The 20,840-nt window shown below is 41.4% G+C and overlaps 1 protein-coding gene across 2 annotated transcripts; it reads left to right on the top strand.

Moving 5' to 3' along the window:
- Window positions 1-16,607: 16,607 nt before the first annotated feature.
- On the top strand, window positions 16,608-19,535 carry LOC114133848 (uncharacterized). Of its 2 annotated transcripts, none has more exons than XM_027999959.1 (2): window positions 16,608-17,873; window positions 18,748-19,535. In XM_027999959.1, exons 1-2 carry the CDS (start codon window positions 16,854-16,856, stop codon window positions 19,366-19,368), a joined length of 1,641 nt encoding a protein of 546 aa, XP_027855760.1. In that variant the 5' UTR covers window positions 16,608-16,853; the 3' UTR covers window positions 19,369-19,535. The 2 variants fall into 2 exon arrangements, with proteins under 2 accessions (XP_027855760.1, XP_027855751.1); XM_027999950.1 differs by having other exon boundaries at window positions 16,608-18,008.
- The last annotated feature ends 1,305 nt before the right edge of the window (window positions 19,536-20,840 follow it).

The following is a 20,840-nucleotide window of genomic DNA, read 5'->3' as shown; positions in this document are numbered from 1 at the left end:
CATGTGAGGGTCTAACAGCCGAGTTTGTTATGAAAGCTCTTTTTTGTTTAGATATTTTGTCACATTTCCTGCGTTGAAAGATGTAAAACACAGCAACTTGCTCTGTTTTTTTTGAGCGTGTAATTGACAAGCTGGTCCTTTTTTTTTTCCTACTCTGGAAAGGCTCGGGAACGAGCGGGGGAGGAGAACGATTGTTGTTTTAACTCAGCTCCATACCCCTCCATTTCTGTTTTTTTAAGTTTCTAGTTTCACCCGACTTGTTTCCGTCAGGTTTTATTCATGACCTCCTTCTGGAAATAATATCAGTTCATGAAAACAAGCCATCAGCAATTTTAGGGAAGAGTTGTGTGTGTGCATGTGCACTGAGGGGGGACATTAATAATGCTTACACAAAGTTGATTGACGCACTAAGACCCGCCTCCTTGCTCTGATTGGTTGTTTATGACTGGGAGAGGTGCTTTTTTTTTGCAGGACAGGGAGGAGATGAAAGAGCTTGACTTTATTTTTATTTTTTTTCCACAGTTTTTCTGTCTCATACTGTCAGGACAGGGTGACTGTTTTAACAAATATGTAAAAAAAAAAAATAAAAATTAATTTACTTTTTATTATAAAAGTTACATTCTGCACCCTTAAAATGGGTAAAAATATAATTCTGTAGCAAATTGGAAATTATACTAAAAAGCATAAATGAAAACAGTTACATGGTGTTAAAAAAAAACAAAGTTTTTGTCAGTTTTGCTTCAATAGCTGAGCTTGTCAGTGTTGGTAGGATGTTGTAGTTGTCAGTTTTGTTTTGCTGGAGCTCATGTTGCACAGCCTTTTTTATTATTATTAAAAAGTAAAAACAACAGAATCCTGAAACTTTGAAAGCTTACCAAGCAGAAATGCAGCTGAAGAAGCAGGTATTGCGCACACAAGTGTTCTAAACTGCACGCATCGACGGCAACAAACCTTCTCTTCAATGAGGCTTCATCTCCTATTGGGGTTAGCACGGAAACAAGAACATGGCAATACGACAGGTATCTTTGTTCATCTCAGGGATGACAACAGAGCCGGCTGCAAGCGTGACAGTCGAGCCAGTTAAAATTCAAATTCAGCTCCTCTTGTCCTTGTTGTTATGGAGGAGAGGAAGCATAAACTGAAATAAGAGGCCTGCAGTCCAGTAGGGAAGCCTATCAGCCACAAACTTCAATGTATTTCACAGTGATTTTATTATATTTTATTATTTTATCTTTTTTCTTTATGTGAGATGCCTTGAACTGTATAAATCCGAAGTGAAAGAATATGGAAAACGCATTTTTCCAGTCTTCTGAATTGTGTGGCGTCTAACATCTTATCACATTCCTTCAGAATGAAATATCGGCGTTTCTAGTTGTGAAAAAAATGCGAGAGGTTCACGGTTGCATAAATACCTTTGTAAGGCTTACTGCATTTCACACAGCACTTAAAGGGCCACGGTAATTTGCAGCATGTGCAAATTAGACGGCAGACCGTTTGTGTGTGACTTGTGGGGGATGGTGATGTATTATGTTTTCTTATTTGTGTAAATAACTGAATGCAAACATCATTAGAAGGAGCGGTGATCATCGTCTTCCCGCAGAATGAACTTTTCAACGTATTCCCGGCTTTAAAGAATGTCATTACAAATAAGTGTCAAACTGATTTATTTTTTGAGTAATCGGCTTTCAAAAACCCCATCTTTTTCTATTCAAAGGTGGGTTTGTGGCAAGGTACACCCACCCACCAAAATCTCAAAAACTGTTAGACATAACAGTTTCTTTCTGCTCTTTTCTGGTAATACACTTAGTAGAAAAATTCATTTAGAGCGACGTTTCCCAATTCCGGTCCTCAGGCCTCCCTGCCCTGCATGTTTTAGGTTTTTCCCTTCTGCTACACACCTGGATTGAATATATGGGTGATCAACAGGTTTCTGCAGCACTTGATGGTCATGCAATCATTTGAATCAGCTGCTCTGGAATAGAGGCACATATAAAACATGCAGAGCAGGGAGGCCTGAGGACCGGAATTGGGAAACGCTGATTTAGAGTATTAAAAATCGAAGGAAAAAAATTGACTGCCGGTACCTACATTTATACTGCAGCAGGTACGGAAGACCACAAATGCAACAATTCAGTCATACAGAAATCTATTGTTAATCTCTTCATGCTAAATAAATAAATAAATAAATAAACTTATCATTCAAATATTTAGACATTATTTCAGTTTGAGTCATGCAGAATTGATCTGATTGTTTCCATAGCAACGATCAGAAGCAAGGCCATGCCTCAGAACAGAGAGGTCACTGATGTACATGATGCCGTTTATGACATCACAACAGATCAAAGAAGTTCTAAGCCTTTTAATGCTTGAATGCTTGAATCTCAATACATCAGTTAGGATCGAAACAGTTCTTTCAGGTTTGACTTTGTGTCTCGTAAGAATGTCTACTATTTCAACAGCGCTAGTCCCCATCTTTATGCCAATAGGTTTTGGTCTTGGATACATGGTGTCGACAGGGATGCAGAAAATATTTGATCACTTTCTCCCAGGAAACGATACAGATAACCCGGCTGGGGAGATTATTTGCAGAGGTTGTGGCAAACCACAGAAGACAGTTGTCTGTGGAACTTCACCAGACAGAACTGCAGTCAAGCCTGCTGTCTTGGAACAAGCTGAGCCGGCTAGGAAAGATTGTTTTGCCAATATGGATGATGACTTGGATAATTCAGATCTGGACAAGGACATCACAGCTCAGCTTTTGATTTCACTGATTTCAACAGTTGCATTTTCATTGATAAATGGCTAATCCTGGGATTCATTATGAGAAGCAAACGCATGGGAAGAAACAACAGTCCGCATAAAATCCCACCCAACGGTTTCTCCTGCCACTACTCGAAATCAACAAAAAGGAAAGGAGCAAGAAACGTTAAATTTTGTGAGGAAAATATCAAAAGTTAATACCCTGTTTGCAGGCACTCTGGCTTTCTATCAAGTCATGAATGTTTGGTTAACTAGTCCGGGGGAGGTGAGGGGACATTGAGTCCATGTTCCATGCCTCCATTATCGAGGCGGTTTATCCAAGCTGTGGCCACAAAGTTGTTGGTGCCTGTTGCGGCGGAAACCCTCAAACCCGTTGGTGGACACCTTCGGTGAGGGATGTTGTCAGGCTGAAGGAGTCCTATTGGGCCTTATTGGCCTGTGGGACCCCTGAAGCAGCTGATGGGTACCGGCAGTCCAAGTGGCATGTGGCTCAGGCATGGGAGGAGTATGACGAGACCATGGAGAAAGACTTCCGCACGGCTTCGAGGCGATTCTGGTCCACCATCTGGTGTCTCAGGAGGGGAAAGCAGTACAGCACCAACACCGTTTATAGTGGGGATGGTGTGCTGCTGACCTCGACTCGGGACGTTGTGGGCCGGTGGGCAGAACACTTCGAAGACCTTCTCAATCCCCCCAACATGCCTTCCACTGAGGAAGCTGAGCCTGGGGACTCTGGGTTGGGTTTTCCAATCTCTGGGGACGAGGTCGCCGAGGTGGTTAAAAAGCTCCTTGGTGGCAGGGCCCCAGGGTTGGATGAGATCTGCCCGGAGTTCCTTAAGGCTCTGGATGTTGTAGGGTTGTGTTGGCTGACGCGACTCTGCAATATCGCATGGATATCGGGGGCAGTTCCCCTGGATTGGCAGACTGGGGTGGTGGTCCCCCTATTCAAAAAGGGGGACCGAAGTGTGTGCTCCAATTATAGAGGGGTCACACTCTTAAGCCTCCCTGGCAAGGTCTATTCAGGGGTCCTGGAGAGGAGGGTCCGTCGGATAGTCGAACCTCGGATTCAGGAAGAGCAGTGTGGTTTTCGTCCTGGTCGTGGAACACTGGACCAGCTCTACACCCTCAGCGGGTCCTGGAAGGTGCATGGGAGTTTGCCCAACCAGTCTACATGTATTTTGTGGACTTGGAGAAGGCGTTCGACCGTGTCCCTCAGCGAGCCCTGTGGGCTGTTCTCCGGGAGTATGGGGTACCAGGCCCTTTGATACGGGCTGTCAGGTCCCTGTATGACCGGTGTCGGAGTCTGGTCCGCATTGCCGGCAGTAAGTTGGGCTTGTTTCCAGTGAGAGTTGGACTCCACCAGGGCTGCCCTTTGATTCTGTTCATTACTTTCATGGACAGAATTTCTAGGCGCAGCCAAGGTGTTGAGGGGATCCGTTTTGGTGGCCTTAGGCTCTCATCTCTGCTTTTTGCGGATGATGTGGTCCTATTGGCTTCATCAGGCCGTGATCTACAGCTCTCACGGGAGCAGTTCGCAGCCGAGTGTGAAGCGGCCGGGATGAGGATCAGTGCCTCCAAATCTGAGGCCATGGTCTTGAGCCGGAAAGCTTCTCTGGGTTGGAGGGAGTGGGAGGGGGTGTCCCGCAACAAGTGGAGGAATTTAAGTATCTCGGAATCTTGTTCACAAATGAGGGAAGAAGGGAGGTGTTCCGGGCACGTCCCACTGGGAGGGGCCCCCGGGGAAGACCCAGGACACGCTGGAGAGACTATGTTTCTCAGCTGGCTTGGGAAGGCCTTGGGATTCCCCTGGAGGAGCTGGAACAAGTGGCTGGGGAGAGGGAAGTCTGGGCCGAGAAGATCCAGAGAATTAAGAAGATTAAGAAGATGAAGACAAAGAAGACCTCCCGTCATGATTTGGGTGGTGAGGCAGAGGCAGCAGACCCAGAGTAAGATGAATAAGATGGTTTAATAATGAAGCTAGTCCAAAAATCCAAAAACATACAAAGTCCAGGCAGCACAAAGGAGCGGATGCAGAAGCTCGCAGACAGTGACAACAGGACAAACACGACGAGGACCCGACAAGGAACAAAGAACACTGGTGGGGTTAAATACACAGAGGGTAATCAAGGAGACAAGAAACACCTGGGAACAATCAAGGGGAGACAGGACAACACGGAGACTCAGAGAGACAGAAACTCAAAATAAACACAGATCAGGGACAGATCCCGACACCTCCCTATCACCACTGTCTGCAGCATTAAACATAGCAATTAAGGCAATGCCGAACAGTAAACAACACTCAACTTTTTAGCACAATTTGTTGATTTTGCATTAATTTGATTGATATTATTTGACAGTAAGCAGATAAAAACTGCATTGATTTGATTGACAACATAATATTTAAGCACACTTGGTGTTTGGTATAGAATCTAGAGGGCCACATTAAAAGTTATGATGGGCAGGATTTGGTCCACGGGCCTTGAGTTGACACGTGTTCTAAATAAATCGGTATGTTTTGCATCCAGTGAAAACAACGACTATAATCCCTAATTATATATATTAGAAGCAGCATACTGAAGCATCTCACCATATTTGATTAGAGCAGTAGCTTAAAAACAAGATTGTACCTTGTTTGAAACCAAAGTAAAACTGCAGACACAAAATAGCAAAACCAAGAAATGCTTGCAGTGTGCCTAAATTTGCTAAACAGCTGTTTCTGTACTTAATATTAAAACTACTGTTTTCCTGTAACCATGACGTGCAACTTTACCCATCCAGCTGTTTTGTTGCCACCTTTATTAAAATATCTAGACTATTATTAGTCCATGCACACTTATGCCAGTGGACGTCACTATGACTTACGGATTTAAAGAGATAGTCCAAAGAAAGAGTAGGAAATCTGCTACCTGTCACTAAAGGTAACAGAAAATTGTGGAGACGACAAAATCAGGGTTAGGTTACTAAACAACATGACCTGGTTTGAAAATTTTATGGAAGACTGCTCAGTCCAACATGTAAAACTGAAGAGTATGGCACTACTGCACACACAGATGTGTCCGTCCGCCTAATTTTTGGGACTAACCAGAGAAGGAGCCAAGAAGCATGGTAACTCTGGATAAGCAGCCGATATACACAGCCTTAGATGAGGGGAGTCTGTTGAGTGAACAACTATTGGCTGTTCACTTCATAAATCAGGACTTAATGGAAGGTTGACAAATAGAAACTAATTAGTTAAAGAAAGCCAGAAAAAAAAGCACAATTTCCATTTTCCCACAAGAGGTTCAACTTCCAACAGGACAAGAGCAGCTATACAGCCTCCTGCTCTGAATAAACGGCCCAGTCAAAACCTGGACCTTACTTCAATTGACAATCTGTGGCACTCATCCAGTCTTGACTGAGCCGGAGCTAATTAAAATGGGTGCACATTTTTCAGATGTACTACGCAGGTAGAGTCCAAAAGACTTGCAGCTCTAAGTGGAACAAAAGGGGGGATTCTACAAATTACTGACTAGATTACTGACAGAAATCTTTTATAACCATCTATCCCTCTATCACAAGTAAAAGTACACAGAGTTTGTTGAGCATTCATTAGTAAGGTACTGCATCAACATTTCATCCGACTCAGGCCCTACTTGCATATTTTAGTGAAATATCTCCTCATAACTCACAACGAAAATGAGAAAAGACTCATAATGAGGTCGTCAGCAGGACTCTGGAGAACTTGACTGCACTTAGGAGGTGATTCAGCTGTTGGATTCAAGTGTGTTGGACCAGGGAGACATATAAGAGTTGCAGGACACCGGCCCTCGAGGACCAGTATTGCCCACCCCTGTCCTATAGCATATATAGGAGATTTGCTAGCATTTCTCCTAGCAAAGAAATGCTAGGATAAAATGCATATTTTTTTATATTAGTCCTAGAAATCTTCTAGAACAAAAACATTACCATTTCTAAGTTTAGAAATGCACTGCATTTCTAAACATAATATTCCTTCACTGTTTAGTGCAGGAATATTCTTATTCCTATTTAGTGCAGGTGACAAAATCCACGACAGAAAACAAGGTAGAGAAATCTGAGTCAAAGTTCTGCTACTGACAGAAAGATGGAGAACTATTATACAATCATGTCTGCATCCGGGAGAAACAAATATGCAAAATTGTAAATAAAATATACCATCAAATATTTTCACGTATGTCTCACTACATAATTCAGACTGGGAAGAAATGCATATATCATTGAAATGAATTAAACATAGACTAAACATATCATGACTCAGATATTTTTTTCCATGGCCCTGTGCCACAGTGGATCATGAATATGATTAGGTGTCGGCTTTGATCATGAAAGTTCATTAGCGTTGGCTAAGGCTCATCCTGCCACACCATTAAGAATATTAGAGAAAACAAAATTTAAAACAATATTATATATATATATGTACAAGAAAGCATTTTAAATTCAGTAGTGTGTGTGTGTGTGTGTGTGTGTGGATGCATTTTGGGGGCTACCTTGTTGAAAAAAACCAATACTTGGCTGGAGAATCGTTAAAGTTGCTCCGTAGCTTCCTAATAGCAAGAAACTAAATTTTAGTATCGACACTAGTCCTCTGTAGCTCAGAATGTGAAATACTTCAATCCTGAAATGGATAAAAAAAAAAAAAAATCTCATGCCATCTCATTGTTTTAAGTTGAATATATCACTACGGCCCTAACATATATATTGATTATTGCACATATAGCTGTTTTGATTGAAAATATTTGTCCGGATTTACAAACCGTTAATTTTTACAACTACCAGCTGTCTTTTTCTGGTGTAAATATTAGAAGGACCTCAATGTAAAGCTTCCCACTGTAGCTTGAGGTGGAAAACCAACAGCAGTGCTGCTTTGTATTCTGTTAATCTCAATAGACAAACATAAACTGAGCTGGATTTATACGGTTGTGCAACAGGGGAACTAGAGCCAGCCTTGTTTCTTGGCTTTCTTTATAGTCGGTAAAAGTATTGGAGAACGGTATTCTCTTGTGGCTGAACGGGAAAAAAAAGAAGCTTTTTCAACGTGAACTACACTATTTTAAGGAAAATCAAACAAGGTGAATTATTCCTCTTGTGTTGTGAACTCTTGCTCAATAAATGTGTTCTACTTAAGTAAACGAGCGTGGATTAAGGAGAAAGTCTGCTCTCGTTATCATTCAGGGCGGGGCTGTCAAACTCATTTTTGTTTTGGGCCAAATCAAGATTATGAACGCTCTTAAAGGGCCGGTTGTGCCAAAATGTATGGATAATGTATGGAAGTATGGTTAAAATATCAACAAATTCCTAAAAATTAAATAACATCTTCTCAGTCCCTCCAGCATTTTGCGATTCTTTTTGTGATTTTTTTTGCAATAAAAATCAAAGTGTTTATGGTAGTAATTTGGAAATATTTGCGCTTATTTATGACAGTACATGCCACTTTTTATTACTTGCTGTGTAGTTCATGGCCTACAATCTGATATCATTTAATGTACGTCCCTTAATTGACTTCCCTTTAAGTATTGCACACATGGCTGGGCTCCCAAGGGCAGACAGCCCTGCAGATAAACCCGAATCACTGCGTCTTTGCTTCATTTCACGCGCAGGCCTGCGAGGATATCCGACTCCTATACCGTGCACAGCAAATGCAAATTTCTGGGTAGGAGTCTACACATTCAGTGTTTTGGTAACCATGGCAACAAGGCTTTCTTTCTGTCTTTCTTTCTTTCTTTCCATCTTTCCTTTTTGCTGTTCGCCGGCAGGAAGTGGTGACCGAGACTTAGTTAATGAAATCGGATCCTCCAGATTATTCCGACATCACTTCAAAGCTCAGAGTCGTCGTTTGAGGGAGCGAGCGTTGTCTTTAATCAGCCGCTGCCGAGGCCTCCTTCTCTTTCTCGTCGGGTGTTGGAAGGCAGTCAGCGCGGGGTAACACGATGTCCTACGCGGTGCAAATAAAATGTTTGTTTTATTTGTCAGAAATCAATGAGTTGTCTCAGGGCGCTGCTGCAACAGTGCTGCCTGGGCTAAAAAAAAGTGGAGCTACTGTAAAGCCCTTTGGGAAGAGCAGCGATTGGCCGGCTGACGGGTTGGGGGTTGGGGGGAGAAACTCTCCCTGCTGGCGTGGTTTCTGGCTTTGACTCAGTAAACACAGTGGACAGTGGGGTGCCAGTGAGGGGGCTTCCATTTTAAGCTCTACCGACTCCTGTTTGGAAACGTTTTGTTTCTCTGCCTGTACGTTGTGCTCCATCTGTAAATCAGTCGGCCTGATAAGGTCTTATGTTATTATAATCTCTTATTTTTAATCACTTTTTGAATACAATTCTTTTGAGAAGGTCACTCATCATTGGCATGGATGTCATAATTTTGCTCTTATTACTCTACATGTAAAAGTTGAGTTAATTCGTGTAGCACATCTCAGCAACAAGGCAATTCAAAGTGCTTCACACCATAAAAACATAATACAGTTGTGAAATGAGCAATAAACATAACATTTTGTCAAATTCCATTGTCATAATCATCAATACACATCGGATGTGTTGATCCGATTAGCAGTGAATATCCCATTCACTGCTAATCAAAGGCAACTCCAAACAGGTGGAGGAGGAGCTCGGTGTTTCAGCTGCTTTGCAGTTTTCTGGAAGTTTGTTCCGGATTTGTGGTGTGTAGAAGCTGAAGCCACAGGAGCAGAGAAGCCACACGCTTTTGTAGCAATTGGCAATGTCCTAGCATATTCCTGGCCGTTTGCTTTAGGCTCTTTTTGTTTTCTGTTATTTTTAAATAAGGAGGCAGTGTTTTCTCTGTGGGAGCTGGTCCTATCAGAGTGCTGCGCATGGCGGAGTGAGCTCACATTTGTTTTGTACAAACTAGTTCTCCAGCCTTAATTGACCGATGGTCAGCAACCGTAGAAAAGTGTTCCTCCTCTTGAGCCAACTAGCGTCATGTCATGAATCTTAAACAGAAAAGTTACTATAAAACCCCTTGGAAACAAAATAAATAGATATAAAGGAGTAAATTCAACATTTGTGTTGATACACAGCCAAGCAGTTAATCAATGAAAATAAGAAACATCGATTTTCAAAAACTACCCATGCAACACCCAGCTATGACTTATTCTCACCACTTGTATTATTCCCACAGCATTTGACTGAAACCGATAAAATAGTAAAGAAAAACAGCAGACATGATGTGCCCTTCTAACCAGTCAGAGCCATATTTAGAATAACAGGAGAGTCACCAGTGGAGTCGTACGGTGCTTTCAGGGGGTTGTGGGGAAAACGCAGGAGCGTGTGTAGTGGGTTGAGAAAAAAAGGTTAAAAAAAATCAATAAATAAATAGAAAATACACCCCCTATTTTTCTATCGGAGTTGGTCTTGTCTTTTGTCTTTGTTTTTTTCCTGTGTGTGTAGACGTGTTTGTTGTGTGCGTGTGTCTTCTTGCCAGTGGGGGCGCTCTCGCGCCGCTGTGGGTCTAGCGAGGAGAACGAGTTTCCTGGCTCTGGGCATGCGCGGCTCAGAATAAACGAGCTCTGCCAGAGTAACGTTGTTTCAACTCGCTTCCTCTGTGATCCACAGGTAAGATAGAAGGCCACTCTCATAAGCCATGTAAAATGATCTGTACATATATAAAGATTAATTTCAGAGTCTATTGTATAACTTACATGTATAATTGCAAAGTTTTGTATTGCCGTTGATCTGTGTCGGCGTGTAGCTTGCTTTTTGTTGTTGGAGCCTTGGGGATTTTTAAATTTATTTATATCACTTGATCGGTCAGTATTGTTTGGGTAGCATTATAATATTTTTGTTTCTTATAACAGTGTATTTATTTGTGGTGGGCTTGATCTCTTTTGTGGCCGCTGTAACAGTTACAACTGACAAACGTTAAAAAAACAGTTGTAACTGACAGACGTTAAAAAAACAGTTGTAACTGACAGACGTTAAAAAAACAGTTGTAACTGACAGACGTTAAAAAAACAGTTGTAACTGACAGACGTTAAAAAAACAGTTGTAACTGACAGACGTTAAAAAAACAGTTGTAACTGACAGACGTTAAAAAAACAGTTGTAACTGACAGACGTTAAAAAAACAGTTGTAACTGACAGACGTTAAAAAAACAGTTGTAACTGACAGACGTTAAAAAAACAGTTGTAACTGACAGACGTTAAAAAAACAGTTGTAACTGACAGACGTTAAAAAAACAGTTGTAACTGACAGACGTTAAAAAAACAGTTGTAACTGACAGCCGTTAAAAAAACAGTTGTAACTGACAGCCGTTAAAAAAACAGTTGTAACTGACAGACGTTGGTGTTTACTGTGTGTTGTAGATGGAATGTTTTGTTCAGTTGGGTTATGTTAATTTAGGATTAGATTTTCTTAATTTCTTTGCTATTATGTTATTTTATTTGAGGATTTTATTTTATTTTATTTCTTTGTGGAAACTCCGGATGTTGTTGACTGCATTTGAATTGTATTGTGGTTGTGTTTGTTTAATTGAAAATGCGCGGCTCAGAATAAACGAGCTCTGCCAGAGTAACATTGTTTCAACTCGCTTCCTCTGTGATCCACAGAAATTGGTTGCAAAGGATTCATGTGCCTTTGCACCGCTTGATACTGGCTCAGATTCCCCGAGGTCTGGTGCCAGTAACACGTGCTCCCCTTATCGACGACTCAGCTATCATGGTCATGAGATGACAATACAAGCCGGCTCTCCTCTGTTATACAAATACAGATTTTTTTTTTCGTTAGCAGAATACATTCTGTATTTGACCTTTTTTTTTGTTTTGTGTTTTTTTTTTTTTTCAAAAATGGTGGAAAAATCTGAGGGTTGTTGGGGCCGCAGTCAGTTACTTTTGTCACTGTGGAGAAAAAGTTACATGCGCTTCATCTGTTTGTTGAATATTAATTAAATCGAATGAACAGCCGACGTCATTAGTATCGTTCTAACAATTGAGGGCTGAATTACTGTTTTTTATGCCGTCAGTCAAAATAAAGAACAACAAAAACGTCTGGCGCAATCTCTGCTGTGACTAGCGGTAAATGTGAGACATGTCTACCGATTCCTGTAAAATTTATGTTTCTCTTGTGCTGGGTATCAATCCCTGCACAATAATAATAAGGTAACATATAGTATCAGCACTTAAAAGTGTTGCCTTATCATCCACAAGAGAGTCGGACAAAATGCCAAGACTTTGACCCCCAGCAGAGCCAGGATCAGCCAATTCTTTCAGCCGCCAGATATGATGACGGGACAAAAAATGTGAGGGAACAATCTGTTCCTCCAGCTGACTGTGAAGCTGCCCACTGTGAGCAACCAGGTGCTACAAGTCCTAAAATATGCATTGTGTCATTTCTGCCTCGTTTGCCTTATGTTAAAAAGGTAAAGATAATCTGATTATACAGTAATTTAGGAACAGGGCATTTGTTAACTTTTGAGCATTTTACACAAGCCACATCTGAAGTGGCTAGGTGTTTCTGACACATCTGTCAGATTTTGCAATGTATGCTTGTGCCTTTTTTTTTTTTTTTCAGTTCTAAGTTTTAATATCCAGCAGTCCCTCAGCGGAACGTACAGTAATTAACAACAAACATCAGCACGGAGCAGCTTGGATGGCATATTGAAATTTTAGATTGAAAGTTGAAAGCAATATTGTGCGATGTGCTTTCATGGGAGTCTGAGTAGAAGTCGATTTGCTCGGAGACCCTGATGCAGTAACGCCTCATTATGAGAGGAACTAGGACGACTGTCCACCTCCCTGTTGGGCTTCCTCGAGAGAAAATTGACAGCCAATCACAGACGAGCTTGAATGTTATATATCTTTATAGATCTGATCAGAGGCATTGTTAGAATCCCGAAACATCAGGGGGGCGGGGCGAGGGAGGGTGAATTTTCAGACAGTGATATGATTTGAAAGTATATTTAAAGAATATTGTTCAGATTATTGGCATATTAAAGTGTTGAGTGTTCAGAGTTCCTTCCTCCTTAACTAGACTGTAAAGAAAAAAAGATACACTTTTAAACTTAGCACATTTGAAGGTGATTTTGCTGTATTCATGTTGTCGTCATCAAATGTTCAGACCCAAACTAACCTCATAATATACTTTATCACTGCTCAATGCTCCCATACAACTGCTTCAGTGTAAACATTTCTTTGCAACTGTTTGTACAACATCTCTCAAAAGGTCATTGTACCATATTTTGCAAGGTTTACATTTGAGACTGGGCATGTTTGAAGTTGAAACAATTCAGTCTGATCAGCTGTTATTTTAGCAGTCTAGACAGAACTGACCAGATGGGACAATGCAACCCCACAGTGCCCCAAATAGCCCATCTGGTTGGTGACTGCCAGCTCTGGATAAACGTAGATTTTCAGCGGTGCTACCCTCAAAGACTCTGACTCTATCAGTAACACAAATCTACATTTTTATGAGACTTCACGTAATAATGAGCAAATTTAATCCAAAATCACTATGTTCAGTTCAGGAGGCTGGCAGTGTCTCTAAGGGTCCACATCAGATTGTGTTACCCAAGTTATTTTTCTAAAATAGGTAACTTAGTATTAATATTAAGTATCGAATCTATTGTTGCACGAAGTGCTGAACCTCTTCCAACAAACTTCCTACTCGGAGAAGTTTACATCTAACCAGCTGTCTGGTTTTTATTGAAAAACTTTTTTTCTTGAAATTGACATGCTACCATTGAGCAAATTTTTTTTTGTCTTTCCAATTTGCGCATTTATACGGTCATTGGAAACGCAGCTAGAGACTGGATGTCTCCCCTAACATTGTTTGCGTCTTTAAACAGTGTGTTTATCAAGGGTCAGTACAGCTTGATATTAAAACACCAAAGCATCTAACTTATCTTTCCTTTGATGTATTTAACTTTGATTATAGTGTTTATGACACATTGCAACTTATAGCATTAAAAATACAAAGCTCTACATTTTGCTGCGTTCTTGGTTTTCAGGCTTCTTTGTCTCTCATCAAAACTCCTTGTAAAGTTTGGGCGACTTCCAAAGAAAATATCTGAGAAGGGACTCCTGTTTTTATGTGATATGCAAAAAAAAAAAAACTAACTCCCTGTCATGAAGAAAAAGAACATTCTCCATGCAAAAAATTCTCATAATGCGAAACCATTCTTGCACCGGGACACCTACTGTCTCCCAACAGAAAAACAAAAAGAGCTTTCTGTCACCAAATCCTTTTTAAACACTTGGAATTTAATTAAAGTTACTATTTAGGTGAACTCAGCACTGTTCCTGTAAACTACATGCAATTTTTTTCCTCCATTTCAACACAGTAGTGAGTACGATGCGTCATCCTGCGCTATGAAATTTTGCACAATTACACAGAGGCTCTCTGGGATCTCTGTTTCTTTTCTTAGGTAATTCAATTGCTTGAATGTGGAGCTAGTCAGCAGAGACGTGTTGCTGAACCTGCAGCAAAACAAACATTGAGCAACTACCGATTATCATTTTGTCGGGTTTCTTCTTTGTCCACAAATTCTCCCTGAAAACGCTCACGTTTGTGTTTATTTTAAAACATTAGGACAATGTTTAGAAAAAATGAATCCTGCGTCAGATGTTTATCCACCACAGACCTGAATATACAAGCCTGGTTTTGCTGGGTGGAACTAATATATAGCATCAAATTTGAACAAACAGACAAGAGCTGGGTGTTAGGCCTGTCACAATAAATAATAAATCAATTAATTGCATAAGTAATAATAATGATAATAATAATAATTTTTATTGCTTGATTTATTGTTTTCTTTTTTTTTTGTCTCTTTTTTTACCGAAAACCGAATGAAACAAGTCTTCAGTCTGGCGTTTTGATCTCAACTATCCCTTTTTTTATTGTTTCTGTTGTTTATTTATTTTGAATATTCCAAATGTCTTCCAGTTCCAGTGTTTAAATTAGAATTTAAAGTTTACTGATCTTAGAAAATGTGTTCTTGCATTTTTATGCCATAATTACTACTATATTACTTGAAAATGTTCTCAAAACAACAATGTAATCAATTATTGAAATAAGGTCTGGGGCAATTTATCGTTCGTCAAAATTAAAATTATGTGTCAGGCCTAATGGGTGTATAGGTTTGAAATTACTTAACTATACTTTACCGTTAATCCACACGGGGTCCAAACTGCACATCAAATGCTGAGTACAGTCCTTACAGATTCCTTAAGTTTTTGTCACAATAACATGGTCAACAAACACATTTTTCTATCAAAGATAACCTGAAAAAATGTCTGACACACTATAAAAATGTGGCATGAAGAAATAAAAAAAAAAAAAACACATAGTAAAACCCTTTCTCCCATGTTGCCTAACTCTAGAGTTCAGTCTGCTGTTAACCTTGTGTTTACTGGACCCAAACATTATACAGCATAAATGTGGTGAAAAACTAAAAGAGCGTTTTAAAGATAAAGGACCAAGGCCAGGAGGGTTCAGGTTAACAAAAAGCCATTAACTGCTTTAATGTAAACTTTTCTTTCCTTCTTTTGTGAACTTTGAAACCCGGTCAAACAGCTCAAAACGTCACAGGACCTTCAACGAAACACCAAAAAGATTTTAGTCAGCAAAACGGACCGTGCCTTTAAGAGAAAATGTGTATTTGACTGTATTCGTTTTATGTTTAATTCAGCAGAAAACATTTTTAAAAAGCACGGCTATCTGGAAGGAGGCTTTGCTATTTATTTGAGGCAAACCTTTTACTGACACACTTGGTATTTCTCATCTCATTATTGGAGCTGATTATAATTCATACGCTATATTAAATGTCAGAGAAAGGCCAGGGATTGTTATGCAAATGTTAAGAATAAATGTGTTCTTTCATTCGCATTGAATTTTTTTCTCCCGCTCTCTGCAGCTGACTGAAAAGAAATACAAATAACAATTGAATACTGTTATTAAAAATATGAAGAGATTCCCAGGACCTAATTATCTTTTAAATTGTCCAAATATGGCACAGTGGGACAAAACTGTACAGCCAATCTGCCACTCACAGAATGTGAAGCGAGCTGCTTCGTCTCCGCTCTCTAAATCAGCCAGAAGTATTTTTTACCAGTCATGTGCGGTCAGGGGAGGCATCATGGAAAAATAATATGTAATGATAATTTATATTTCTATATCCACCTGGTGATTTGTACTATGAAGTATTTAATTTTTATATTTAGCTTAAACAGTTTGGATGATTTTTTCTTCAAAATCGCAGAATTTTCACAATTTCCCATTCAAAAGCTCAAAAGCGAGCTGAGCCTCACCTGGGATTGATCAACCTCTCTCTAACTGCACTGACTGCCATTCTATGGGAGCATGTTCCTCCTGTCTGTAGGTCGTCAATAAAATGGCTAAAAACATTTATTATATGAACTGATTTTCCATAATTTAGCTTATGTATATAATGTACAGTGTTTTTTGTCACCAGCTGTGTGTGTAACGCGTTTCCTGTGCTGAGGAGCGATCAGAAACGGCAGAGAACAGATTCGAGGTGAGGCAGGCAGTTCTCTTGCCTCATGGCAGGGGGCGCTCATGATCCCAGACATTGGTCTTTGTGTGTGACAGCATCTTTGCTCCTCATCTCCTCCCTTCCCATGTCAACATGGATGACTACATTTCTACACTTAAAAAGCTTTCTGTTTAAGTGTTTAAAAAAACTTAAACAGGTTTTCTAAAGTGGCTTTTCAATTGAATCAGGAAATGATAAGACCAACACCGGCGCTGAAAGGTTTGCAGCAAACTGCGAGACAGACGGGTACTCGCTCTTCTCAAACAGAAGGAAAAGACAGGTTTTGTTGGTGTCCTGCTAGAAACCGCTTTTTATGCTTTCCTTGCCATCTTTTCTCAAGGCTTCTCGGCCTTTTGGCTAAGACAGCGGTCCCCTCCTTTGGGTGGTGATAGCGGTAGTCTTTGTGACTTGGCTGTTACCACTGATTTAGAGGTTCAGTAAATTTTGTCCCTGGTATTGATATTGACCACTAAGTAGTGGAAAATATCTTTTACCTTTTATTTGTATTTATTGGTGTTTCTTAACTATTTATTGGTTTTAGTAAAGGTTTTAAACCTTTAACTGGTGGTGCCTCCACCATGGCGGCTAGCCATGCCGGCATGCGGAGGCACCACAGTGTTCGATTTTTATTTAAGGAAAGAGAAGAAGAAAATAGAATAACGAGATTGGACTTTTCCAGGAAGCTTATTCAACAGGTGCTGAAGTTTCGGCCAGATGACCTGAATTGTATCCTTACCCTGCCTTTCAATAAGGGATATGACGTAAGTTTTTGCTCTGCCGCACTTCTTAAGGATTTTTGGACACGGTTTGAAAATGCTAAGACCCAGTTTTCAGCTTTTGACGTCGAGAAACTGACTGACAACTCCCTGAAAACGGTGATTGTCAGGATGTTCAATGAGACTGTCAGTGCTGAAGACATCTGTATATGGCTGGGTAGATACTACACTGTGAGAGGCCAGGCTATGAAGGTGCGGGATGTGGACGGCATCTGGAACTGTGCTTTGCGGGTCCCCATTAAACAATGGGAAGACCCCCAAGGCTTCCAGGGCCTGAAGCATCTCCCCTCAATGATAGTCCTGGGGGAGAACAGGGGCTGCATTCACTATCAAGGCCAACCCAAACTGTGTCGGAAGTGCGGCGAGCATGGTCATCTGGCCGAAACTTGTGAGAAAGTTTTCTGTGGAAAATGTCGAGAAGTGGGACACACTTTTGATGAATGTACGAACAGGCGGAAATGTAATTTGTTTGGTGGACAGGATCATTTGTTCAGAGACTGTCCAAAATCGTTTGCAAATAAATTGAAAAAAGGAAAAGAGACGCTAACGGAAACGGCTAATGAGCAAGTGGACGCAGCTGGGTCGGAAAATTCAAATCTCCCGCCAGGTCCTCTGATTGGAGGAGAGGGCGGGAAGCGGGGAGGGGAAGGAAGCCCCCCCCAGACCGAAACATCCAGTGAGGGGGGGGAGATGCTAACCGAAGGCGGAGCTAGCTCGGACTCTGAGGAAGAACAGACGGACAGCAGCGATGATGCCCCCCTCCCCGACGCCCAGCTGGCTAAGAGGCCGGCATCTGAGTCACCTCCCGACCTTACCCCCAAGGTAGGGAAGAGAGGAAGGCTGGAGGAACTCTTCGGTTCTTTCGGAGAGGAATCCAGAGCCTTCCTCGCTGGCTCATCCAATGAGGTCTCGTTCCTAGACTTTGCTCACCAATCAACCCCGAAGGACCCAAACAAGGTAACGGCTTTAGAAAGACGGCCGACACCGAGAGCCCGAAGGCGGAATGGAGCTCCAACCCGACCTGCACCACCATGTGGGAAGGAAGAGCTCTATTCACAGGACAGTCTCTGAACCCGCCGTTGTTTTAATGACCGCCCGTTTTTTAACATGGGTGTAAATTAGTCTCATCTTGTTTTTTAATCCTTTAAAATGTCGTACTTGATTTTAGCCATCATACTCATGACTCTCACCTTCTCAACCATAAATGTTAGAAGTGTGAAGTCGCGAGTTAGAGCCCAGAGTGTTTTATCCTTTTTAACCTCCGTACAGTCAGATATGTTTTTACTACAAGAATGTTCACTCCCGTTTTTAAAGACTTACACCCGGTGGCAGGACTTGTGGCCACGGCCGTCTATATGGAGCGGCTCCAATGAAAATAAAAATGACGGCGTGGCCATTTTAATAAACAACCCGCACATCTTGGTGAAGGGGAGCACTTTTAGCAAATCTGACTTTTAATGGACAGGATTTTAACCTCTTAAATATTTATGGCTTTAATGACAAACACGACAGGTATGACTTCTTAGACAGAAAAAGAAACAGGAAATTAAAAATGATAAGAGATTTTAGAGCCCCAGTAGCTTTTAACCTTTCTCTTGCATATGCTTTTATTCGGAATTTTTTAGAACATTTTAAACTAGAAGGAGAGGAGAGCAAGATTTTAACTAATCATCGTTTTATTATTTCTGTTGTGCAGGACCGGGAACCAGTGACTCCAGTGCGCGGCCTCCTGTACGGAGACGCCTCCACCGTTTGGCGCAACGTGAGCTATCCCGTCCTTCCAAACAGACTCCAGGACCTGTCATGGATGGTGGCTCATGGGATCCTGCCGGTCAGAGCCGTTATGCACTCCCGCGGCATGTCTGCAACGTCCATCTGCCCCCGACCCGGTTGTGGCGCGCCGGAGTCGGTGAGGCCCCTGCTGTGGGAGTGCAGTGCTGCTGTGGACCTGTGGGCGAAGGCCGGCTCCTTGCAATTCCCACACTTGCCAGCAAGGGAGGTCCTTCATGTACAGCTAGTGCTGTACGGGGTGAGCCAGCTGAAAATGACTAAAAAAGACTTCGCTGAGAGGTGGCTCACCCCAGCCACCATCAAAGACGCCATTTGGACCTCCAGAAACTTGCTGGTGAGCAGGCGCAGGCAGATGCCCCCCGTGGCTGTGATCCGGATGGCAGCAGCAAAAAGAGGAACATCAAGGGCTGCAGGTGGCGCGCCAAGGACACAGCCACCAAGAAGAATCGCCTGCGCCTCCGTGGACGAAGGAGCCGGCGCTACACGAGTAGAGGTCCAAGCAGCGGCGGCCTGGCTCTCCGGGTGAGGCAGGAGGGAAGGAGCTTTAGGGCGGGATCCCCTCTGAGCACCAGCGCTGTTTGGAAGGACGGGACGGCTCCGGACTTGGGAGGGAGTCACCCCGGTCCTGCTCAACTTTTAACACACAGAGATTTTGTATTTTATAATTCTTGTTCTTAGCTTCTTTTAGCCTAAATTGATGTTTTTAAAAATTTCTGAATAATTGCAACAATGTAATGTTTTTAAATGTTTACAGTAACAATAAAATATTTCGAAAGAAAAAAAAAAAAAAATCTTTTCTCAACTTGTGTTGAGGATAGACTTGGCTTTGAATGAGCTAATATTTTTATGCAGAATGTGCGGCACATGGACTTAATTTATAAATAAAAGTAAGACGTCAATAACATTTTTTGTTTAGTTTTTTTAAAAATGAAATGTGCATGTTGTGAGCTACAGTTTGTGTGTAAAGAATGCAGAAGAAGCATGGCCCTCAAACGGCTGCGTTAGATTAGCTACTAGCAGCGGTAGCTATAATCTGCCACAGCCATCACTTATTAATAATCGCCAAATAAATATTAAAAATAAAACTATACCAAGGCAACAGACTGAATGTTCTGTTCTTTGTGTGGAAAGTATTTGAGTGTTTTTTTTTTTTGGTGCTGAATCCTGAAACATGCAGTGGCGTTGTCAGTTGCTATGGCAATGAGTCTGGGCAAGAAAGAAGTGGTTTTGAGTTGTACTTCGGTTTTTCCCTTTGGTGTGGAGCACAGCACTAAATTAATAATACCTACATTTCCAAGTTTGATTGAGTTAACAGAATTATTCTACCGCAGCAGCGCGCTATACATGACATATAACAGAATAGTCTTTTTGCGTTGTGCGCGAAATTTCCGTATGTTAACAATACCATGCAAGGGGTCTATATCTGTAAATGTGATTAGGATTAAGTCAGTGCCTCACCAGCTATGAACCTCACCGCACGTCACAGATGTTTACCTTTAACAAAATGCAACACAGGAATGAGGGAAGCGCTACTATACAAAGTGTGATCTCATGAATTCATGATATCTGCCGTGAAGGGTCAAGGAGGAGCATGCTGGGAGTCTGACGGACCGCTGCTCTCAGCCGTATGGGCATCTCGTCCTGAAAGAGCTCCGGTTACAGCTATCCATCTGTGAGAAGCATTTATCACGTTCTGCTCCACCAGTGAGTCCAGACAAGGTTTATTTCAAAGAAAGAAAAATAAACACGTTTTACAAAAAGATAGCAAAGAACTGATAAATGACATTTAGAACAAGAAGAGCAATGCAGGATCAGTCTAAAACATGTAATACAGCAGCAAACAAAAACTATGCACGCATTTGAATTTCATTACCAATTTTAGCAATTTTTTCTGTTATTGATTTTGGTCCAAATCAATAAAAGCTATTTGTATCATACATTTCAGCAGCAAAGCAAAGTGCTTTACATGATGAAAGGTTTAACATTATGTTGCTCAAG

Source organism: Xiphophorus couchianus, chromosome 2, assembly GCF_001444195.1.
Source record: "Xiphophorus couchianus chromosome 2, X_couchianus-1.0, whole genome shotgun sequence".
Classification (NCBI taxonomy): Eukaryota; Metazoa; Chordata; class Actinopteri; order Cyprinodontiformes; family Poeciliidae; genus Xiphophorus; species Xiphophorus couchianus.
This window is presented reverse-complemented; position numbering and strand designations above follow the sequence as displayed.

Coding starts and splice junctions, on each gene's coding strand:
- LOC114133848 (XM_027999950.1), top strand. CDS start 16,854: ATGGCGGCTAGCCATGCCGGCATGCGGAGGCACCACAGTGTTCGATTT. Junction 18,009..18,747: donor CCCCGAAGGACCCAAACAAG/GTAACGGCTTTA, acceptor TCTGTTGTGCAG/GACCGGGAACCAGTGACTCC.